Source organism: Trichechus manatus, unplaced genomic scaffold (genome assembly GCF_000243295.1).
Source record: "Trichechus manatus latirostris isolate Lorelei unplaced genomic scaffold, TriManLat1.0 scaffold00008, whole genome shotgun sequence".
Lineage (NCBI taxonomy): Eukaryota > Metazoa > Chordata > Mammalia > Sirenia > Trichechidae > Trichechus > Trichechus manatus.
The window spans coordinates 18,006,771-18,027,042 of NW_004443944.1; the positions used below are offsets into that span (position 1 = coordinate 18,006,771).

Here is a 20,272-nt window from a genome sequence, read left to right on the forward strand (position 1 = left end):
TTGTTGCCATGGAGTTTCCCAGGGCTCACCTTGGGCCAAGGTACCGGGCAGTGAGGTTCTGAGCCCTGGCTTGAGGAAGGGGCAACCGGAGAACTCCTTGGACAGGCTGGAGGTGATCTCCAGATCAGACATTTGCACCAATAACAGCATCATTCTTCCCAGTTTACAGATGGAGAGACTGAAGCCTGAGATTTGGGTCTGGAGGAGGCGGAGAACTTCACCCTTCTAGATTATCAAATAATCATAAAGATCATTTTAAAAAATTTTATGGCTAGAAGGACCCTCAGATAACTTCCTGTTCAGCTCCTTTATACTAAAACCCATTGCTATCGAGTGGATTCTGACTCATAGTGACCTTATAGGACAGAGTAGAAACGCCCCATAGGGTTTCTAAGGAGCGGCTGGTGGATTCGAACTGCCGACCTTTTGGTTAGCAGCCTAGCTCTTAACCACTGTGCCACCAGGGCTCCTTCCTTTATACTAGAGGTGGGGAAATTGAGGCCCGGAGAGGAGAAGCAATATGCACAAGGCCACATCACAGAGCCTGAGCATGGATGGATATCATGGTCTGGCTCCCTCTCCCTCCATGGTGACACACCTCACCTCCTACTAGTCTGAACCCAGACCAGAGCTCTTTCCACTGCCCTGTCTTCCTCTCTGAGAAACTGAGGCAGACTGTGGAAAGGCGGAAAGGGATAGAGGAGTAGCTCAGAGTTGTAACAACTCTTCCCAGGTACACTTCTAGGTCACAGTCATCTTCTCATAGTACAGATGAGGCAACGGAGGCATGGGGGCCGCAGGCAGCATGAGTGGACTCGAGGCTCAGCCTCCGACTAGCTTCTTTCACCTCCTGTAAGTGATGTCCCCACCTATAGCTGACCTCCCTGACAGCAGGAAGCACCCCCCAGGGGCAAACCCTACTTCCTTGGCCCAGAGTGAAGGACAGTGCTCACACACATTTGACCTGCAAAACCTCCTCCGACCCTTCCTCTACTTTATACGTGTTGCCATCCCTCCCTTTGGACCTGGGTGAGGACAGGAAGTGGTGAGAACATCTCCCTGGGGCCAGAGGGCTGGCACCAGCACAGCTGTGGAAAGGATGCCACCAGATGTTGGGTTCCCTCAGGGAGGCTTTTCTGCTTCCTCATGAAGTGACCTCCCAGGAAAGAAGTGCTCGAGGCTGTCTCACAGCGTAAGAGGTTAAAAGTCATCCAGATCATTCTCAAAATGGGGCTTCCAGCACACACTTGCACACAGGGACGCACCCCCACAGACACACTGAAATACGCTCATCAACATGCCCATCAGCACACTGGCAAACGGTGACACACAAGCACTGACTCACTGACCAGCCCACAGGTCATCAGAGCTAGTGTGGGACGCTTCCCCTTGAAGACACCCGAAGACACACACACAGAGCACAGAGAATTCCAGACTCACATCCAATTTGCACACACACCTGCACACTCAAAGCCTGGGGGCTGTGCTTTACTTCAACAGTGCAGGAGCATGGGGGTGTGAGTGGAAAGGCTAAGCAAGCATCCTGGGGCAAGAGAGAGAGCCATCTTACTCCCAGGCCAGGGGACGGGGAGTGGGAGGAGAGAAGGCAGGGGCAGAAGAAGCAGGAGCCTACACCCACTTCCCTTCTTGTCTAGTGAGCATTAAGCACCCACTAAGTGCCAGGCTCTGGACTTTAAACTCAAAATACAAAGATAAAAGGATATGGTCCCTGCCCCCGAGATGCTCCAAAGGAGGAGAAACCGAAAAACCAAGCCCGCTGTCGCTGTCGTCAAGTCCACTCTGACTCATAGCAACCCTACAGGACAGAGTAGAACCGCCCCATAGGGTTTCCAAGGAGTGTGGCTGGTGGGTTCAAACTGCCAACCTTTTTGGTTAGCAGCCGAGCTCTTAACCACTGCACCACCAGTACATAACTGCCATGCCATCACTGAGATATGTGCTCTAATGGTGGGAAATGTCTACCTCTGCCTGGGAATGAGGGAAAGCAAAGAAGGATTTCAGAAGAGGTTAAATGAGCTGCAACGCAGAGTGAGTAGGAGTTTCCCTGGCTAATGGGGGCGGGGGAGGGGACACCAGGAGCAGAAGAGGAGAGAGCTTGAATGGAAAATCAAGGGGTTTGGTCTTTATCCTACAAGTGATTGGGAGTCTGTGTGGAGGGTGGGTAAGGCAGGACCAGAGGCAGGGAGACCTGTGAGGAGGCTGTGGACGTGGCCATGGGAGAGAGATTGGAGGCTCAGACCAGGGTGGTGGTGACACACAGATAGGGAGATGTGGCCAGGTTCACGATAAGTTGTGGAGATGAAGTGGCCAAGACCGGAGGATCAATTAGATTTGGCGAGAAGAGAAAAAGGGGCATTGAGGATGGCTCCCAGATTTCTGACTTTCAGTCCTGGGAGGATAGTAATGTCATTCCTGAAAGTGGGCAAAGGAGCAGACAAACTATAGGGAAGGTGAAGAGCAGAAGGAGCCCAAGAAATCCGAGTGGCCATGTCCAGGAGGCAGTTGGTTCAGGGAGCTGGAGCCCTGGGAAATTCTAGGCCTGGATGTGGTCATCTATACAAGGAGGAGGCTTGCCAAAGAAGTCCCTGAGGCCCCTTCTTAGGGTTTTGGCTCTTGGGTTTGCTGGGGCCAGGGCGAGCCCACCTGCGGCTCAGCAGCGACCCCTGGCGTCCCGAGGAGGCTCTTCCTCCTCCCCGCGCTGGGGCCACTCCAAGCCGACTTGCCTCGTTCCTGCCAGTCTTGAGGGGCGCAGAGCCAGGCTGGGGACCCCTGATAAGCAGCCCCTGACGAGGAGACTGTGTGTGCAGCCAAGATGCTACCTCTTCAACGAAGGTTAGAAGGATTCTTCCCTTCCCCTCTCCTCTGTACCCTTGCGGGTACCAATGCACCGGGCCCGAGAGGAAGACGCCCCCAACCTCCTGTGAACTGGTTCCTCCCAACCCTACGGGAGCTGGTGTAGAAAGCTAAGTGGGTCCTTGCGGGTCAGGGCTGGTGTACCCGCGGGATCTTCCCTGGATCTGGCTGCCCAGGATCCAAATCAACTTCTCTTTCTGCCATCTTCTTCCTGGGATCCCCGGGCGCTGTCTGCGACATTCCGGGGACCCGCCAGGCACTAAAGACTCGCCGACATGCCTCAGCGACCCAGACGCATTTTTTCCTCGCGCTCTGATCCCACTCCCCAGCCCTAGCCCCACTCCATCCCCTCTGGTCCCGCCCTTTCTCGCCCCCTAACCGAGCTAGTCCCGCCCCTTTCACTTTGCCCTGGGCCAACCCCCCCAATCACACGCCCCCCGCTTTTCCCTGGGCCCACTTCCTCCCTTCTGGTCCCGTCCCCTACTCAAGATGTGCCCCCCTTCTTTTAGTACCCTCCAGCCCCGCCCCCTTGACCCTAGCCCCTCCATCACAAGATCTGCTCCTTGGCCTACGGACCCAGCTCTTCCCCAGGTGCTACCCTTTTCCCTATGCCCCCTCCCACCACCCCGCCTTGGTCTGGCCCCGCCCCTTCACGTCTTGGGCTCCGCCCCCTCCCCTGGTCCCGGCTCCCCGCCGCTCTCTTGCCCTCAGCTGGGACCCTCCCCAGCCCGGACCCCACCCCTTTCAACAGAAGACCCGCCCCTCCAATGCCCTCCCTCATCTCGCCCCGCCCACACGGCAGGTCCCGCCCCCTTCCCGGCACGCCTCGGCCCCGCCCCCTGCGGCCTCTACCTTTGGCGTCTTCCCGCGGGACGTGGCGGGGGTCTGTGGCTGCTCGCCGGCTGGACTCGGGGTTAGGTATCCCCGCTGGCCCTGTCGGGTGCAGCGAGGTGACGGTGAACCTGCGGCTCATGGCGTGGAAAGCGAGCAGGCGGCCAGGGCGCGGGCCCAGATCGCACAAGTGGCAGCATCCAGGCTCTGTGAGGCAGAAAGAGCGGATCCCCCCGCCCGTCGCCCCCTGCTCGCCGCGGCGCCTCGCAGGGTCCTAGTGCCCGCTCAGCTGGGCCTCCCTGAACCCGGCGACTTCGCTCGGAGGCCCCGGGCTCTCTATTCCACCAGAAGCGCCTGAGGAGCCCACCCACAGCAAAGAGCCGTTGCTATCCAGGGGGCCCTAGTGTGCGGCCGCCTGAGTCCCGGGCTGCCTCTGCTAGGGTCTCCTAAACACCTGGGGTTCATTCATTCATTCAACACATATTGATAGCTCCCTGTGTTTCAGGTGCGGTGCTAGGCACTGGAGATACAGCAGTGAATGAGACCGACTGGCTTCCTGCACTCCTGCAGCTTAAATTTAGTGAGGTGTGAGGGGGAATGATCACAAGCAAGCAAATGCATAGACAAGATAATTTTATATTGTAGTATATGTTCAGAAGAGAAGAAAAGAAAATAGGACCATGGGATAAGACTAGGGGGAAGGGCTACGTTAGGGGGTGGTCTGAGAACTGAGAAAGCCTACCGGAAGATGTGATATTTGAGCTGAGACCTGACAGGTGAGGAGACTGCTATGCAAAGATTGAGAGAAGAGTTCTCTGGCAGAAGAAATAGCAAGTGCAAAGGCCCTGGGGTGGGAAGGAGCCTGTACTGTACAAGGATCAATAAGAAGACCAGTGAAACAGAGTGAGTGGAGGAGGAGAGGTGGGCACATCGTTTGATCTCTTGGAGGCCTCAAGGAGGAGCCCAGATTCTTTTCTAATCCAAAAGGAAAGCCATTGGAGATTTTGGAGCAGGGGAATTATGTGATCCGATTCATGTTTTAACAGGATCAGTCTGGCTGCTGGGTGAAGATTTGACTAAAGAAGAACAAGAGTGCAAGCTGGGAGTCTAGGAGATTCCTGCAGACCAAATGAGAGGTGATGACAGCCAGACTAGAGTGGTGGCAGTCATCTGGTTCCAGATGTTTTGGAACCAACAGCATCTGCAGATGGGTTGGGTGTGGCATGTGATGGAAAGGAAGGAGTCAAGGAGGACCCCTGGAAACTCTACATACACTGCTGCTGGGAGTGTAGATAGGCAGAAACACTTTGGAAAACTGTTTGGTGGTCTCTACTGAAGCTGAACATACATATACCCTTTGGCCCAGCAATTCCACTCCTAGGTATATACCCAAAAGAGATGGCTGCACGTGTTCACCGAAAGTCATTTACAAGAATGTTCATAGCATTGTTCATAATAGCCCCAGATAGGGAACTGCCCAAATGCCCAACAACAGTAAAATGGACAAATTGTCATACCTTCACACAATGGAATGCTACACAGTAATGAGAACGAACAAGCTACAATTCACAGAAGAATTTGGATGAATCGCACAAATACAACATTGAGCAAAAGAAGCCAGACACAAATGACTGTATACTGTATGACACTATTTAAAGTACAAAGATAGTCAATCTATCTAAGCTGGTAGAAGTCATGATAGTGGCTATTCTTGGGGAGAAGTGGATAGGGATTGCAAGGGCCATGAAGGGGCTTATAGGGTGCTGATAATGTTTTGATTCTTGATCTGGGTGCTGGTTACACAGTTGTGTTCAGTTTGTGAAAATCTATTGAAACCTACACTTGTGATAGGTGTATTTGTCTGTATGTTGATTATGCTAGAGCAACAGTTCTCCACTGGGGGCAGTATTGCCCACCAGGGGACACTTGGCAATGTTTGGAGACATTTTTGGTAGTCACATCTAGGGGGTGCTACTGACATCTAGTGTGTAGAGGCCACTTGTGCCATCCTGACCTGCACCAAGGCTCCCTGGCCATAAGCCACAGGTTCACCGTCACCTCAGTGCCTCCCATGGAGACCAGAGGAGGGGGTGGGGCGACTGACCCTAAGTTGGTCTAGCATCTGGCCACAGATCCCTGTCCACAACCCACCATATCCTGGGGGAAGACACCAAACATCCTTCAATGCACAGGACAGCCCCCCACAACAAAGAAACACCCAGTCCCCAAATGGCAATAGTGCTGAGGTTGAGAAACACTGTACTAGGGTAAGAAGTTTAAACGAATGATTCCTACATTTCAGGACTGACCATCTCTCTATCTCCAGTGCCCAGCATAGGGCCGGGCTCCAAGTCACGGCTCAAAAAATGTTTGATGAGGGTGAGCCATTTCCTTGGTTGTAAAATAGGAATAATCATAGCATACTTTCCTAATAGGGTAGTTGTAAGGATTGAATGGAGTCCCTGGATGATGCAAACAGTTAACACACTCAGCTGCTCACTGCAAGGCTAGAGGTTCGAGTCCACCCAGAGGCACTTCAGAAGAAAGGCTTGGCGATCTACTTCCGAAAAATCAGCCACAGAAAATCCTATGGAGCACGGTGCTACTCTGACACACATGGGGCCACCATGAGTCGGAATCAACTCGGCAACTGGTTTTTTTCTTTTAAGGACTGAATAAACCAAAAAGAAACCCGTTGCCATCGAGTAGATTCCAACTCATAGAGAGTAGAACTGCCCCATAGGGTTTCCAAGGCTGTAATCTTTATGGAAGCAGACTGCCGCGTCTTTCTCCCGCAGAGCAGAGGCTGGTGGGTTCAAACTGCCGACCTTTTGATTACCAGCCAAGTGCTTAACTACTGTGCCACCAGGGTTCCTTAAGGATTGACTATGTTAATATTTATGAAATGCTTAGAACATCGCCTGACAAATAATAAGCACTCTATCTGTTAAATAAATACATACACACGTACACACACATGTACATATAAATTCGCTTCTGAAGGTTAGAGAATCCAAATTTATTAGAAATATTCCAACAAAAAAGGAAGGTGGGAGGAGGGGGCCAGCCCGCCTCCACTCCTCCGTGTCCCCCAGAATAGACCCACTAGTTTGTATCCGGCAAACTGGCTCCTTCCCCACTAGGTATGGTCCCCGTAGGGACGCTCACTTCACTGCCAAAACACAATAGGGAGCCCTATTCCTCCTCAGGGCACTGAAGGAGGTCGAAGGTCACATAGCCCACTTGGTCCACCTGGTTCACTTCATTCCGGGAATTCACGCGCCAGAAGAAGCGGTCCTGGCAGAAGTAGGCTTTGTCTGCAGGGGAGAGGCAGGTGTGAGACTGGTGATCCCAACCTTCCTACATACACATCCAGAAACAGGAACAAGATCTTTGCAATCATCCCTCCTGCCCTTTCTAGATCTTTCCAAGGTTTTCATGTGACACCTCCATCTCCCTCACCTGCCTGTGAGATGCTGGAAGGCACAGACCTCTATGTCCAAAGCACTGGCACAGAGCCTGGCACACAGTAGGCACTCAGCAGACATTGTGTGAATGAACTAACAAATAAATGAATGGCTGACCTATTCCAATGCCCAGAACAATTCATTCAACATGCACTCATTCATTCAACTAATTCATTCATTTATTCAACTGAAATTCATTGAGCACCTACTATGTGCCAAGCACTATTTGAGGCACTGGGGATACAGCAGAGAAAATATAGGCATGATCTCAGTTCCTTTGGTGCTTACACTGCAGTGGGACAACACGGACAATTAACAAGCAACCAAGTAAATCAATGAGATTGGTTTTGACAATGTAAAAAGCTATGGAAGAAAGAAAAGCAAATAAGTGAAATGATAATGAGGGTCAGAGAAGGCCTCTTTGGAAAGTGGCCTTTGTGCTGAGACATGAAGGATAAGAGGGAGGCAGCCAGGTGACAATCTGGGGGACGAGCCTTCCAGACAGAGGGAGAAACTGGTGCAAAGGCCTTAAGCCAGGAATGACCTTGATATGTTCAAAGAACTGCCAGAAGGTGGGTGTGGGAGAAGCAGAGTGAATAACAGGAGTAATGGGAGAAGTTGAGGACGGAGAGTGGGGGTCAGATCGCATTGGTTTCTTTGACCTTGGAATGAGTCTGACCACTGCCTTCCACTCCTAACCCATCCCTACTCCCAGGGAATATATTAAAGATATTGGACAACCAGAATGGCTTGGACAAGGGTGTTAGCAAAAGAGATGGTCAAAAGTGAAAAGATTCAAAAGAATATTTTGGTGGCAAAGTCAACAGAACTGGCCAACTGATTGAATGTGTGCAGTAAGAGAAAAAGAGAACGCAAGTATAACTCCAACTATCCTGCCCATCTTACAGATGGGGAAACTGAGACTCAGAGAGTGGCAGTGACTTGCCCAAAGACACACAGCTATGGATTGTCTTATTTATCATTGCATCCCCAGTGGCAGCACAGTGCCCACCACATTACAGGCTCTTGATAAATATTGTTTAATAAAGCAATGTGTCTCCGTGCAAACCATGTGTCCTGTACTGGGGCGGTGGGGGAGAGGGGCGGGAGGGAGAAGAGCCTCCAGCCGGGGAAGCAGGTAATTTGGGTGCTAGCCCTGGCTGTGCCCCTGACTTCCTGTATGGCCTGGGGAAGGCCTCTGCCGCTATAGGGATCTCACCCGTGCGGGGGTATTTGCCTCAATCTCCAACAGCTTTTTCTTTCTTGCTCAGAATTTGACCAGTTACTGAGGCAGGGGAGCCCAGAAGCGGGACAAGGTACCCTCCCCCGTCCCCAGACCACACCCTCACCTCGGTACTGGAAGATGTCGTGCGTGTTCAAGGGCACCCCGGGGAACATCTGGTCCACCGAGGCGACGCTCTCGGGATCTACAGTCTGCGTCTTCACGTCGAACCTACAGCGAGCAGACAGGTGCTGAGCCAGCCGGCAGGCGGACGGCGCCCGGGCTCCCCCTGCCGGCGACCGCCGTGGCTCTCACCTCCAGAATCGTTGCCTGCTGAATAGCAGCGCCTTACCCTCGCCCCGAGGAAGGACGCCGGTGACGTGATCCACCTGCGGACCCAGGCCCAGCTTGTCCAGCCGCCTCGGGCCCAGCGCCGACGCGCCTGTGTACACCCACACCTGGCGCCCTGCAGGAGAAAAGGGTCGCATCGGTCTGGCGACCCGGGAGGGGGCCCACATTATCCTTAAATGTGAGGAGGGAGGACCCAGGGAGGCCTTGCTCAGGTCGCTGTGCCTGCACGCTCTGTACGCAAGGGCAGAGCCGCAGTGTAGGGATTGCAAGGGTGCGCTGCGAGAAGGCTGAAATCAGTCCCCTATACACTCGCAAAGGAATCCCTGGGTGGTGTAAATAGTTAAGGGTAACCAAACGATTGGCTGTTGCCGGAAAGGCTGGAAGTTTCAGTCCACCAGAGGCAACTTGGAGGAAAGCCTCGGCAATCTACTTCCAAAAGCTCACAGCCATTGGAATCGCTGTGGAGTGCCCTTCTACTCTGACATCCATGGGGTCGCCATGAGTCAGAATTGGCATGATGGCAACTGGGTTTTGGTTATAAACTTGCTAAACTGCATTCACCAGGAGGGTGCTGCTTTTTCTAATCTGCGCAAAGATGTTTTATGGCTTATCCTCCAATTCTCAGTCCTCCTCACTGGCGAGGGGTGGGGGACGGGGAAAGAGAAGTGGGAACTAACCAGAGAAGAAGAAAACCTTCTTGGTGAGCGGGTCCTCAAAGGCAGAGTCCAGCTTTGGAGGAAGCTTGGGCCACGTGTCCGAGATAAGGAAGGGGCCCTGTGCCCTGCGGCCCCTGCCCTCAGAGAGTCTCCAGTACCTCCTGGGGATGTGAAAAGAGAGGGGCAAGCACTGAGTCATGGATCAAGGACCAGTGAGAGGGAAGGGATAGGCAGGTGCCATCTCCAAGCCCCTTCCCGCAAACCCACATCCCTACCACCTCACCCGTTCTTGAAGAAATGCAGATGGTCCCTGATCTCCGCTATGGCGTCAAAGATGTACACGTTGCATGCATCGTCCGCTGGATCCAAAGGCACCGTGGGGGCCTCAGAAGGGCTAGCGGTGGGGGCCTCAGAAGGGCCAGCAGTGGGGGGACCCGTGGGGCCAGCTGAAGGGGGGCCAGTGGGACCAGTAGTGGGGCGCTCTGAGGGGCGGACAGTCGGCGGTACTGTGAGGCAGACAGTCGGGGGAGCCGTGGGTTGGGGTTCAGGTGCGGTGGTGGTTGGAGGCCGTGGTTCAGGTTCAGCGCGAGGACCTAAAAAAGCAGCACTGGATGAGCAAGCCCCGCTCGCCCACATCCCTATACCCGGGGAGGCTCCCCGAAGCCTGTCAGTGGGCCTCCATCTGGCATAAACTGTCCACCTCACCTGAGATGTTAGCGCCTGCCTTCCCCCAGCCACAGGCAGGCCGCTTCCTCTCACACATTTACCTTTCATTCAAGACATATTTATCCAATCCCTGGACTGTGTCAGGGGACACCAGACAGAGAGAACCCTCCCCCTTCCAGGCTGGTGAGAAAGAAGTGTGTTTTGAGAGCTCACCATTTGCCAGACTTAACGTAAAGAGCTTTATAAACTCACATTGGCTCATTTGGTCTTATAGAAACCCTATGAAGTATATACTTGAATAATCCCATTTTTTAAATGAGGAAATATACTAATGATAATGGCAAGTGATGATAACAAAAATAGCAAACACTTACATGCTGCTTACTATGTGCTAGGCACTGTTCTAACTCATCTAATCCTCAAAGCAATCCTATGAGGCAGGTACCATTATTAACCCATTTTGCAGGTGAGGAAACTGAGGCATCAAAGGGTGAAGTAACATGTCCAAGTTCACCTAGCCACGAGGTGGCTGGACTGGCTTTTGAACCCACGTTCCTCTCCTCCCCAGAGTCTGGGATCTTAATCACCACCTCCAAGCACTGATGGGCAGGGGTTGGACCCCGCTCTCCCCCAGATGTTGGGGGTCCTTTCTCCGGTGCTATGGCAGAGCCGCTCCCTTCTCTGTCTTCCCTCCATCCCTGCCCCATAGCTTCACCGTAGAGATGCTGGATGCCCTTCACGTCGTCCTCATGCAGGGGGTGCTCCTCGGTGAAGCGGTACATGGGGTACATGAGTGCCTCCGGCACCGACGTGTGATCTAAGCCCAGCGCGTGACCGAACTCGTGCGCCGCCACAAGGAACAGGCTGTATCCTGGAGGGAAAAGGGAGCCTGAGAAGTGAGGCCGGGCCAAACCCCAATCACCAGCCCCAGAGCCTCGGAACTCCGCCCACCTTGGTCCGGGCAGAAGCCCCACTTCTTGTCTCGGTCGAAGTTCGAGGTGGTGGAACACCAGAGACGCCCATCTCTGCGGCCCTCCCTGATACAGGTCGAGTACTCCTGGCCCAGGAAAACGAAGGGGAAGGTGCACATCTTCCCCGGCGAGTTGCCCCCGGTCACTGTTGAGTCAGCTGGAGAGACCCAGGGCCTTGGGTGAGTGGGATAGGTGGATCGCATAAGGATCCAGGGGAGGGCCAAAGAAGGAGCTGGAGAGTCTCGGTGACCTATTAAAAAAGCCTAGGGGGCGCTACGGGCCTCAGGTGAGACAAGGCAATAGTGGTGGGCGGGGCTGGGGGGCAGGAGCCACTGAAGAGGCAGAAGGCTGAGCAGAAAGGGTAGGCCTTGGTGGATGGGGCGGGGCAATTGGAAGTCAGGGGGAGGAGTTGTGGCTGTGGGAGGAGTCATGACGGTCCTGAGGACCAATGAGTTGTGGTGAGACAAACTGATGGGTGGAGGAGCCACGTTTCAGGGACCAATAAAGGACCAGGGGACGGGGCTGAATCTGGTAGGCTGGGCGGAGGTACCTCGGGTGGGACAGAAGCCGTAGAGCCGGTCCTGGTCGTAGCTGGCGGTGGTGGCGCACCAGAGTTGGCCGTCGGAGCGGCCGTCGGTGGTGCAGGCAGAGTAGGAGCGGCCCTCGAAGGTGAACGGAAACTCGCAGGGCTTACCGTCCGCATTGCCGTTCTGGGTGTAGAGTCCTGGGGAGGCCCACACTGTCACCCTGAGGTGCTAAGAGTTAATAGACGCACAGACTGTCTGTAGTCCAACCCTTCTCTCCTCACTTCACTGATAAGGACATTAGGCCTAGAGAACAGGAGAGTGACTCGCAGGTCACACACTAGTGGCAGAGCTGGCATAAGAACCCAGAGTTCTGGCCCCTGAGAGTGGTGGGCGCCCCCACCCCTCGCCACGACCCCGCACTCACTCTCACTGGGGCAGAAGCCAAACTTGTGGTCGGTGTCGTAGTCGGCCGTGGTGCTGCACCAGAGCATGCCGTCGGAGCGGCCGTCGGCGGTGCAGGCGGTGTATGAGCGGCCCTCGAAGGTGAAGGGAAAGTGGCAGGCTGCGCCATCTGCATTTCCAAAGCGGGTAGGAACCACTGCGGGAGGAAGAAGACAGGGTGAGGGTGGCTGGTGACGGGTATGAGGGGAGAAGGGACCCGGGGGTTGGAGTGGCTCAGTATCTCACCGACGCCCTTGCCCAACGACCACAATTCGTCGTCGTCGAAGTGGGCGTCTCCCTGAATGCCGGGGCCGGGAGGAAAGGCGTGTGCCAGGAGCCCGTCCTTCCCGTCGAAAGGATACCCGTCTCCGTGCTCTGAAGAAATGGGTGCAGAGGAAGGGAGTCAGCCGCGTACAGATTCAGATCGTGCGCTCGCCAAGGGTCAGTGCGGGCTAGAACCCAGCCTGCGCGCAGCTCTGCAAGCCTTGTGCCGCGGCGCTGGGCTGTGTCCCGCGGGAGGGGGCGCCACACCGGCAAGGGGCGGCCAAGGCTGAGCGGGCCAGGAAGAGAAAGCCGGCTCCACTGCCCCCTCCGCACTCTGGGTGGTCCTTCCTTCCCCCTCTGTCCTGCTGTCCAGGACCCTCATGGCTTTCCCCTTCTCGCGTTCTCACCCTTGTACCCAAACTGGATGACGATGTCCACGTCCTTCAAGTCCTTCACATCCTGTGGGTACACCTGGGTGAAGGTTAGTGGTGTCACCGCGCTCCACAGCGCGAAGGCGCGGGCAAAAGCGTCGTCGATGACGCCGCGGGGCAAGTCTTCCGAGTAGTTTTGGACCCTGCGGGGAGAAAAGCGTGAGGCCAGGGTGAGGGCAGCTGCAACACCCCACGTCTCTCTGCGCTCCACGCGTTCATCTATACTGTGCTTTCAGGCGCATTTTTTTCTGTGGACCCTGCAGATTGGCCCTGCCGGTAGGGTAGGATTGCGAAGTCCATTTCCGGGAAAGGGAAACGGAGGCTCAGGGGTGGAGCCCCTGCACTAGGTGCACGTTAAGTACCGAAACCCGGAGACCCGTCTCAGACAGAACGAGTTCACCGCTGGCCCGCCAGGGTGCCCTCCCCGCCCCCCGCGGGGCCCAGCCGCACACCAGTATGTGATGTCGTGGTGGTGCCACTTGAGGTCGCCCTCAAAGGTCTGGAAGCTGCCCAAGTCCGGGACGCCGCAGCGCGGGGCTCGCATGGCTTCCAGGGTGGCGTTGTCCAGCTCGCCGGTCTCTGGCAGGGCTAGGTTCTGCTGGAGACGCCTCAGCGCTCGACCCAGGGATGTCTTCTCACGGTTCATCTCTGCTACATGGGTGTAGCCATACCGGTACAGATAGTCCTGCGTATGAAGGGAGCCCATGACATGTAGCTGAGCAAGCCAAGGACATCCCAGAGCCTGACCCCTTTCTTTGCCCTACTGGCAACCACTCCACCTGTCCAGGTGTCCAGGGACTAGCAATAAGGCATTGTGCCCAGAACTTGGTACCCTGGGTACCAATGTTTTCTGCCCACCCAGGACTCCCCCTCTACCCTAGGCATCCTCAGCTCCTTCCCACTCCTGGATGCCCCTTGCCCATGCCTACCCTAGACTCCCCAGGGCTCATCCCTGCTCACCCCTGGAAAACCAAGGACCCACCCTGCACACCCCCAGGCCATGCCCACCACAAAATCCTCCAATTCTTCCCCTCAGGCACCATGTCCCATTGCCCACCTAGCAAATCCCCATTGACCATCCCTAGCCATCACTGCCTAGAGCCTCCACAGGACCCCTCCCACCTCAGTGCCTGCCCCTGGACACCTCTGTTCCCCAGAGATGCCCATCACATCCTATAACCCCCCCGCAAAGCATCTCCTCTGAGGTCCCAGGCCCTCCCTGGAGACCCTGAGCACCTTCCTGGCCAGCCCTCCCCAACTCTAGACTGGTGTGTTTGCCTACCTCTGCCAGCTGCAAGTCGGTAAGATTTGTTTGCTGGTCTCCTGGGAAGACCACAAAGGTGGGTTGACGAGGTCGGGGGGCGGCACAGCAGCCACCCAGCACCAGGAGCACCAGGACCAGGAGCTGCCAGGGGTTCATGGTGAGGGTAGCAGTGTCTGACTGCAGCTGTGCTCCTGGGGGCTTTAAGGAGCTGCTACTGACTGAATCAGTGACCCCGCCCCTCCCCGCCAGGCAGGAGCTGACTCAGGGGCTGATGTGTGTGTGTGTGTGTGTGTGTGTGTGTGTGTGTGTGTGTGTGTGTGTGCCAGCCCCAGCATGAGAAGGCAAAGAAAGGGCTTACACCACCTCCTCTCCCCGCTGCCCGCGGTCTCCACTGCCGAGTCAGGCAGGACCCCAGACCCACAGGAAACCGCAGGCTGTAAGGGAGGGGTGAGGGTTTTGCAAACTGCAGAGCTTGTGTGAACTGTATGAAAGGGAGGGAGGGGGACAAGGCTTCAGGACTACCCCAGCCCTCAGTCTGAAGGTCCCAAGTGGTTAGCCTAAGGGAAGAGGATGGAAGAGCCTAGTGGTCCTTACCCCTTTTGCCCTTCTGTGACACTGCCCACCCCCACCCCCACCCCCCAGGCTCTGTACTCTTTTCTCCTCCCTAGAAGCCTTCCTTGACTCAGCTTCCTCTCCCTGCTCCATCTGTAGGCAGAAGGAGTGGACGCTGCTAGACAGAAATTGGGGAATTCTGCCGGGGCAAGCCATTGTCTTGGACAGGCTGAATCTTGAGGGTGATAAAGGGGGGAGTTTGTGGGATCTGGAAACCAGCAGATATGGCTTCACGCTCTTCTTCACGCCTCAGGCAACTGTCTTCACCACTCCGAATGCTTCTTCAGCTGTAAAAAGGGCTCTTTGTCCCTAAATTGATGTGAGGATAAAATGAGACCAAACACATAAAATGCTTAGTATGGTGCACGCTGCAAGCCCTTTTGATGGCTTTTAATTATCTGAGCCAAGACAATGATTGCAGCCTGGGATCAGGAGACCTGGGCCTTGGGCCTGGCTCTAATCTGCTGTGTGACCTGGAATAAGTCTCATCCCCTCTCTGGGCTTCAGATTCTTCAACTGAAAAATGAGGGAGTGGGATGATCGCAGGGCGCCGTTTCAGTTCCCCAGTCCTGTTCCAGCTCCAATTGTCACCACTTAGGCCATTAACCAAGGTGCCCTGGTGTCACAATGGTTAATTACTTGACTGCTAACCGAAAGGTCAGCTATTCGAACCCACCCAGAGGCTCCATGGGGGAAAAGACCTGGCAATCTACTCCCATAAAGATTACAGCCTAGAAAACCCTATGGGGCTGTTCTACTCTGTCATACAGGTTAGCTATGAGTCAGAATTGGCTCCACGGCACACAACAACAACATGCCATTAACTACCAGTCTTCCTCGCTCACTGCTGCCAAGTATGGGGCAGGGTCTACATTTGCCTTATTTGGGAAGAACGATGATAATGATTTAACAAGTGTATTTAAAGGGCCTACTATGTGCCAGCCACTTTACATGCTTATCTCATAAAGGAGTCTATGGGATGGAGACAATTAACTTTCTTTACAGGAAAATTAAAGCTCTGAAGTTCACTAATTAATGAGCATCTGCTTTGGAGTCCTGCAGTCCTGGTTTTCAATCCCAGCTCTGCCATTTCCTAGCTATCTGACCTTGGGAAAAGTCCCTTCCGTTTAAGCTGTAATAAACCAAAACCAAACCCATTGCCTTCTAGTCAATACCGACTCATAGCGACCCTACAGGACAGAGTAGAACTGCCCCATAGGGTTTCCAAGGAGCGGCTGGTGGATTCGAAATGCCAACCTTTTGGTTAACGGCCGAGCTCTTAACCACTGTATCACTAGAGCTTCAAGCTGTAACCATAATGTTGAATTACCATTTTTTTTTTAGATGTACTGTGTTGAGCACTGTGATAAGCTCTGTACATACCCCTCATTTCATCCTCACCACCATCCATGAGGTAGTTGCCACTGAGTCGATTCCGACTCACAGTGACTCTAGGTGTGTCAGAGTAGAGCTGTGTGCCACAGGGTTTTCAATGGCTAGTTTTTTTTTCTTCCAAGGTGCCTCTAGATGGACTCAAAACCTCCAACCTTTTGGCTAGCAGCTGAGGGTGTTAACCATTTGCAATATCCAGGAACTCCAGTTTAATGGGTACCCCTCCCATTTTCAGAGGAGGAAACTGAGGCTCAGAGCAGTTAAGGAACTTGTCTATGATCACACATCCAGTTAATATACAGAACCAGGATTCCAACCTAGGGCGGCCTGATTCTGAAGTCTGAGCTTTTCATCTTTATTACCATTACAGGGAACTGAGATGGGGGGCAGGGGAGACTTGAAACCTGGATCTTCCTCTGATCCCCTGCCACCCACCTTGGATAAGAGGACTTTGGGGAATCAGAGGCTAGCACAGGGGACCCAAGGGGCCTATTTTTTCAGACTTGGGAGTGTGGAGTCATAGAAACAATATGATTTCAGAGATGGAAATGATCCAGTCCAGGGAGGACTTAATCTGGGCGGCATGAAAGAAAACCGATGCCGTCGAGACAAATTCTGACTCATAGCGACCCTACAGGACAGAGTAGAACTGCTCCATAGGGTTTCCAAGGAGCGCATGGTGGATTTGAATTGCTGACCTTTTGGCTAGCAGCTGAACTCTTAACCACTATGCCACCAGGGTTTCCCTGTGTGGCACAGACTTTAGAAAAATGTCATACCTATGTATATGTCAGGTTTCCCAACATTAGCACTATTGACATTTTGGGCCAGGTAGTTCTTTGTTTTGAGGGGCTGTCCTGTGCATTGCAGGATGTTTAGCAGTATCCCTGGCCTCTACCCACTAGATGCCAGCAGCAACTCCCCACCCCATCAATTGTGACAACCAAAAATGTCACCAGATATTGCCAAATGTCCCCTGGAGAGGGGATCACCTCTGGTTGAGAACCACAGGTATATGTTGATTTTTCTATGCAAACGGTCCAAAACTTTTATCAGATGTACAAAGAAGTTATGATCCCCAAACCATTAAAGACCACTCACTCAGCAAGTAGTTGAGTCTTTTTTTAATTTTATTTCTTGTTCAACTTTCTTTTTTTTTAAATTTTTTTATTGTACTTTAGATGAAGGTTTACAGAACAAATAGTTTCTCATTAAACAGTTAGTATACATATTGTTTTATGACGTTGGTTAACAACCCCATGACATGTCAATACTCACCCTTCTCTACTTGGGTTCCCTATTACCAGCTTTCCTGTCCCCTCCTGCCTTCTGGTCCTTGTCCTGGGCTGTTGTGCTCCATTACTCTCATTTTGTTTTATGGGGCTGTTTAATCTTTGGCTGAAGGGTGAACCTCGGGAGTGACTTCATTACTGAGCTAAAAGGGTGTCCGGGGCCATATTCTTGGGGTTTCTCCAGTCTCTGTCAGGCCAGTAAGTCTGATCTTCTTTTGTGAGTTAGAATTTTGTTCTACATTTTTCTCCAGCTCTGTCTGGGACCCTCTGTTGTGATTGATCCCTGTCAGACCAGTCAGTGGTGGTAGCCAGGCACCATCTAGTTGTACTGGACTCAGTTTGGCGGAGGCCATGGTAGTTGTGGTCCATTAGTCCTTTGGACTAATATTTCCCTTGTATCTTGTTTTCTTCATTCTCCCTTGTTCCCGAAGGGAAGTATTTGAGTTTTTAGGGGCCAGATATTATGCTAAGAATTGTGAATACAGTAGTGATCAAGATATCCCTTGTCCCCGTACTCACGGAACTGAGAGTCCAGTAGAGGAGAAACTGAATGAGTAATTAATTGCCAGAGAAACAAGCATCACAAAAGGGGAGGTGTACTTATCTACTTCAATCACCCCCACTGTGCAGATGAGAAAACTGAGGCCTAGAGTGGAGAAGTAACCTCTCTTAGGTCACAGAGTGAGTCAGGGACAGAGTGTATGGGAAACAGAGTCACTTAAGAGGCAGGATAGAGTGATGGCTGAGAGCAGTCTGCCACTGATTCGCTGTAATGACCTGAGCAATTGACTTAACCGGTTAGTGCCTCAGTTTCCCCGTCTGTAAAACGGGGAGAATAATAGTGCTTACCTCCAGGGGTTTTGTAAGGATCACATGAGTTAGCAAATATAAAGTGCCTGCTACATGGTAATAAGTGCTTGCTGTTATCTAATTATAATTGCCTCCGGGCCAGCTGGCCCTTTTTACCAACTGGGGAGCAGAGAGAGAGCACCCAGCCAAGAACCCCACGGCTTGATTCCTGAAATAAATCCAAGGAACAGCCCTCCTCTCCTGCCCCCCACCCCAACTTCCTCCTTTGCCCTCTGGCTCCTCCACCCCCATCAAGGGGAACTTGAGGAGAGCTTGGCTTTCAACACGCAATGGCAGGAAGTGGTTTTGGTTACCACATCCCCTTCCCCACTTCCCCCAGACCCTCCTTCCAGTACCACTACAGAGTTTAGCCAAGGCCCTGGGAGAAGAGGCAGACCGCAGGATATACCCCTAGATCCACTCCCAGCCCTCCACCCGGCAACCCTGACTGGGGTCCTGCCTTGGACTCCAAGCCCCTCTCCCAGGTAGAGGCCTCACCAGGGAAGGGGAGGGGGCTGATCCTGCCCTGAGTCACCAGCTGGATGACAGCCCTGCAGGCTATTAGTAACTCCACGCCCCCAGAATGGGGTCAGCCTCACGAGATGAGGAGCCCTCCCTCTCTCTAGGACAGGGGAACTCCAAGCCTGTTTATCCCAAATCTGCCTGAGAGGGGAGGGGCAGCCAGAGTCCCCGGCAGGATGCTGGGGAGACACTGGTGTCTGGGATGAACCAGGAAGGTGTGTGTACTGCAAGCCACTGCCCCAATGGAGAGCATCACTGCAAGTGTCCACTCCCTACCCCTCCACACCCCTACCATCCCTAGCCCCAGGGTGGTGGCAATCCCCATGCTGACTCTTTAAGGCCCTAATAATAATGTCATGCCTCCCACATATAAAGGGGAAGCCATACGGTGTAGGCTTTAGAACCAGAGCTTCTGACCTCAAATCCCAGCTTCTACCACTTACTGGCTGTGTGACCTTAGGCAAGTCACTTCCCTGTCTACGCCTCCATTTCTTCACCTGTAAAATGAGGACAGTCCCCATTTCTGTGGGCTGTGGAGAGGATTAAATGAGATTATGCATTGAAAGTTCTTGGCCTAGTGCCTAGCACACAGTGGGCATGCACAAAATGTTAGCAGTCGTGACTGTGTTACTCTAGTGCCCTTACCTCAACTTTACAAATTAGGGTTCACGATCCCATTTTACTGGTGAGAAAACTGAGGCCCAGGGACTTGCCTGAGTGCACACAGCCAGCAAGGCATAGAGTTGGGACTCACCCCAGATCTGAGACCAGCACCCTGTTCTTTCTACCATAGCATTCTCACCCCAGTCTGCTGTAATCCTAATAATCAATGCATGTGGGGCCTTGACCGCTTATCCAGCGCTGTCACAATCTTATCACATCTGATTTGCACCACATGGCAGATCCTTTCTGAGTTTCAGAACCCCTTGGCATCCAAAGGAGGCAGAGATATAGGCCATTTTAAAGGTGACGGACCCAAGGCCCAGAGAAGTGCTCATTGTCACCCAGCTGGTGAGGGACAGAGCTCTGGCCTTGGCCCTCTGACTCCAAATCCCGTGCTCAGATCGGGTCATTGGATCTGGTGAGAAGGAAGTCAATGGGGAAGCAGTCTGGGGGAGGGGATTAGCCTGGGAACAGACAGAAGGAGCAGGTCTGAGTTATTGGACTGGGCTCTATAGAAAAGAAAAACAGTTGCCATGGCGACCTCAATTCAAGGCCACCCCATGTGTGTCAGAGTAGAACTGTGCTCCATAGGGTTTTCAATGTCTGATTTTTTGGAAGTCCATTGCCAGGCCTTTCTTCCAACGTGCCTCTGGGTGGACTTTAACCTCCAATCTTTTTGTTAACAGCTGACCTGTGCTAACCATTTGCACTGCTCAGGGACTCCTAAAAAAAAAAGGGGGGGGGGGGTAAAAGAGGAAAATAAAAGAGTAAGGAAGCTGGAGGAAGAGGAGAACGGTCAAGCGGAGTTTCCTTTAAGGTGGGAGGTTTGTGTCCTCAAGCTGGGACGGTGCTGCGGCTAGAGAGATGTGCGAGTTGACAGCAAAGAGGGTGACCCTGGGACCAGTCCTTTGGCACTGGATTGCCCACTGACAGGTAAGGACATGCCTGGGGTCCCAGCAAAGCAGGTTGTTGTTGTT

General features: G+C 53.3%; 2 protein-coding genes across 2 annotated transcripts in view; both read right to left on the reverse strand.

Moving 5' to 3' along the window:
* SLC12A5 (solute carrier family 12 member 5) overlaps positions 1 to 3,917 on the reverse strand; it is a 37,468-nt gene extending 33,551 nt beyond the window's left edge. The window contains exon 1 of the mRNA XM_004370287.1: positions 3,727 to 3,917. Within this exon, the coding sequence (XP_004370344.1) occupies positions 3,727 to 3,847 (121 nt within the window). The 5' untranslated portion in view covers positions 3,848 to 3,917. The remainder of the gene's footprint in view (positions 1 to 3,726) is intronic.
* Positions 3,918 to 6,703: 2,786 nt separating this feature from the next.
* Positions 6,704 to 14,169, reverse strand: MMP9 (matrix metallopeptidase 9). The gene is made up of 13 exons (XM_004370553.2): positions 13,984 to 14,169; positions 13,154 to 13,386; positions 12,678 to 12,844; positions 12,253 to 12,381; positions 11,990 to 12,163; positions 11,589 to 11,762; positions 11,019 to 11,195; positions 10,783 to 10,938; positions 9,685 to 9,994; positions 9,423 to 9,562; positions 8,710 to 8,860; positions 8,522 to 8,625; positions 6,704 to 7,022 (listed from the first exon to the last, which is right to left on the reverse strand). Exons 1-13 carry the CDS (start codon positions 14,119 to 14,121, stop codon positions 6,901 to 6,903), a joined length of 2,175 nt encoding a protein of 724 aa, XP_004370610.1. The 5' UTR covers positions 14,122 to 14,169; the 3' UTR covers positions 6,704 to 6,900.
* Positions 14,170 to 20,272: the final 6,103 nt, after the last annotated feature.

What these genes read in the sequence shown, in the direction of transcription:
- MMP9 (XM_004370553.2), bottom strand. Translation starts at nt 14,121, where the DNA reads ATGAACCCCTGGCAGCTCCTGGTCCTGGTGCTCCTGGTGCTGGGTGGC. An exon ending in CACCACGACATCACATACTG is followed by an intron (nt 12,845 to 13,153) that starts GTGTGCGGCTGG and finishes TTCTCCCCGCAG; the next exon opens with GGTCCAAAACTACTCGGAAG. An exon ending in CGGCTTCTGTCCCACCCGAG is followed by an intron (nt 11,196 to 11,588) that starts GTACCTCCGCCC and finishes GGGTCTCTCCAG; the next exon opens with CTGACTCAACAGTGACCGGG.